This window comes from Gavialis gangeticus, unplaced genomic scaffold (assembly GCF_001723915.1).
Source record: "Gavialis gangeticus isolate Ggan-Ray unplaced genomic scaffold, GavGan_comp1, whole genome shotgun sequence".
NCBI lineage: Eukaryota > Metazoa > Chordata > Crocodylia > Gavialidae > Gavialis > Gavialis gangeticus.
The window spans coordinates 102,542,610-102,545,932 of record NW_017729025.1 but is presented as its reverse complement, the minus strand read 5'-3'; the positions used below and the strand labels follow the sequence as shown (position 1 = coordinate 102,545,932).

Sequence of the window (3,323 nt, the reverse complement as noted above, 5' to 3'; positions counted from 1 at the left end):
CTTGAACAAGGTTGCTTAGTTGATTCTGCCTGTTTCTATAGAGAAATACAGGCATAAAAAATGTCTTGCTTTATGAGGATGTTAGGATGATATATATTTTTAATGCAAATACTATTGGGAAGGAGTTCAGTGATACACCTAGGTGTGCATCACTCCGAGAGCTTAGTTTGTGGTTCTGGATTGTTAATGGGACTGAGCATTTTAGTCCATTAAATGCCTCATATGCAAAACAAAGGCAGGGGGTGTGCAATTTTGCTAAGGACACAAAATGGAGCATTAAAAATCAGATGAATTAGTGGTTATTAATGGTATTTGCCAATTCAGTGAAGTTTTAGAATGCCTGGAAAAATCAACTCTTAAAATGTTTGACCTGGTATCAAACTTTGCTACTCTGCAGGAAAGTAGCTCCTCAGGAATGCTTAGTCAGTCTAGCAGCTCATTTAGCTGAACAGGTTTTTAGAATAATGTTTTGGCTCGATCATAATAGCAAGACATGAAATCAGCTTTACGTAGTTTTAACACTTGCTGACAATCTTTATTTTTGGAAAACTTTTGTTATATGTGACTAGAGGTTACATGAGGATCATGTATAAGGACAGCCTGAATAATCTAAACTGCCTTTTAATGGTGTGTGTTTTAATTTTTCTTTTCTTTTAGGCAGAATAAAGATATTGCACTGGTAAATTTGGCAAATGTTCTACACAGGGCTCATTTCTCTGCGGATGCAGCCATTGTGGTCCATGCAGCTCTGGATTACAGCGACTTCTTTACCAGCTATTACACTTTGGGAAATATTTACGCAGTAAATACAATTTTATTTTACAAGAGCTACAGAAAACTGATAAATATTTCATCTGTTTTGTTAGTCGCAGCATTTTTTTTAAATATGCCGTTCAAAAAGCAAGCAATCATGCAGTCGGTTTGTGACATCTTTCCAGCTTGATGTTTAAGACTGAATTTTTGGATTTGGGCATCTTTGCAGAAGAGTTAATGTCCTTTTGAACAAATAGAGAGAAGCTTATATCTGTTGCTGGGAGCATCTCACAATGCAATACCATCTTTTAGCTGATTTACCCATGACATCCTGAATTTCTGAGGGGGGTTAGCTTCTGTTTTAAAATACATTACAAGCTGAAGTAAAAAAAATGTTACTAATAAAACTCTGGTAGCAATTTGGTTACATTTTACACAACTGTGTCTAACTTTTTTTTTCCAATTATTCTTCAGATGCTTGGGGAATACAACCACTCAGTCCTGTGTTATGATCATGCTTTACAGGCCAAACCAGGGTTTGAGCAAGCTGTAAAAAGAAAGCATGCTGTCCTATGTCAGCAAAAACTTGAGCAGAAACTGGAGGCTCAGCATAGGTAACCAAGACAAATGTCCTGTGAAAAATCTAGTGAAAATTCTTACTTGAGTGGTCTCATTCCTTTGAAGTTTTACTCCAGTGATTATTGCTGTCTCTTACGATGCAATAGTTAAATATGTTAAATTTTTACATTGTATCTGGAGTACGCATACGAGCTGTGGAGTCACCATGGCTTGAAATGCTGTTGACTCTGCTGGTGCCCAGGCCAGTGAGCTATTTGGTAAATCATGAGCCTTTGTCTTTGGACTAATATCATGCATAGTTTGTACTGCACGTAAATAGATGCCAAAGTATTGCTCAAAAGTATGTTTATAGAGTACCTGTGCTAAAACCTGCAGCAGTTTCAAAAAAAGGTAACCTATCAATTCCAGATGAACTAAACGTATGGCTGCTATATACAAATTGCTACAGCTGTGTTTAATTTCAAAGTTATTATTTTCAGATGTGTTCCTTACTTCCTTGTGCTCAGGGAAAGCTGGGTCTGACAGTAAGAAGAGGGGAAAGGGGCTGCCAGGGGAAAAAAGTTGAGGGGAAGCAGAGAGCAGAAGGGGCTACCTGACCCCGTTTTATTTTTTTCCCCTGCTGTAACAGTGGAAGGGTGACAAATTCAAGGCATACCTCCAATAATTAGATTATATACCTGGAAAATAATAGCAAACTTATGAATTTTTCAAGTATAAAATCTAAGTATTGGGGGGGGGTCTTGTAATCAGGATTGTTCTCTTTTTGAGTAATGGTGATAATAAAGAAAAACAAAACCAAAAGCATAAGCAACCAGAAGCTATGAATATGCAAAACTATGGGAAAACAATTTGATATAACCCTTTCCTGCTGTCAAATTTTCAAGATCACTTCAGCGAACGTTAAATGAATTGAAGGAGTATCAAAAGCAGCATGACCATTACCTGAGACAACAAGAGATCCTAGAGAAGCACAAGCTGATTCAGGAGGAGCAAATCTTGAGGAACATCATCCATGAGACGCAAATGGCAAAAGAGGCACAATTAGGTACAGTTTTTTTTAACGTCCTCTGACTGTAAAGAGCAAGAATGAATCCCTTTCAGTAATCTAACTGTAGTGAAGCGGTTCACTCTTACGTTTTGTTCTTTGTTGACTATTTCACTTTACTTCACTTTTTGAAATAGTTCTTAAATCACTGAGTCCTGGTCTGACAAAGGCAAAAAGTGACTAAATGAAAACACACAGTTTCAAGAGGTGGGAGTACTTTCTGTTCCTTAAGGGCCCTATATTAAGAGCCTGCATTGACTAGGCTTGCAGGAGTTTATAACCATTCGACCTTGTCATCCCTTGGGGGTTCTGGTGAACAATCGTCCCCCCAGATCCTGGTGAACACCCCTGATAAACTTATCAGATTTACAGATTGTCCCTGAGCCTGCACTTTTCCAGGCTGAAGAGTCCCATAGCTCTCAGCCTGTCATCGTAAGGTCTGTTTTCCTGACCTCTGGTCATGTGCATGGCTCTCCCCCATACTCTCTCAAGCTTTTCCACATCCTTTTTGAATTGAGGAACCCAAAACTGGACGCAGTACTCTGCCTCACCAAGGCCGAGTATAAGGGGAGAATGACATCCCAGGATTTGCTTGAGAAACATCTATGGATGCAAGCCAGCGTTTTGGTTGCTTTACTAACTGCAGCATCACATTGAAGGCTCATGTTCATCTTGTGGTCAATCATGACCCCTAAGTCCCTTTCATCCGTAGCGCTAGCCAGTGCAGCACTCCCTAGCTTATAAGGATGCTGCAGGTTTTTTCCTCCCGAGGTGGAGAACCTTGCATTATTTGGAGTTAAACACCATCAGGTTCTCATCCACCCATTTCTTGAGCCCCTCAGGGTCAGCCTGGATCATCGTCCTGTCCTCAGGTGTGGATGCTTTACCCCAAAGTTTGGTATCATTGGCAAACTTGGCCAGTCTGCTTCTGACTCCAGTATCCACA

The 3,323-nt window shown here is 39.8% G+C and overlaps 1 protein-coding gene across 1 annotated transcript in view; it reads left to right on the top strand.

Annotated features, from left to right (window-relative positions):
- Positions 1 to 3,323, top strand: part of TTC17 (tetratricopeptide repeat domain 17) — a 107,906-nt gene that overhangs the window by 47,178 nt on the left and 57,405 nt on the right. The window contains exons 7-9 of the mRNA XM_019519367.1: positions 658 to 802; positions 1,228 to 1,367; positions 2,217 to 2,377. Of these exons, the coding sequence (XP_019374912.1) occupies positions 658 to 802; positions 1,228 to 1,367; positions 2,217 to 2,377 (446 nt within the window). The remainder of the gene's footprint in view (positions 1 to 657; positions 803 to 1,227; positions 1,368 to 2,216; positions 2,378 to 3,323) is intronic.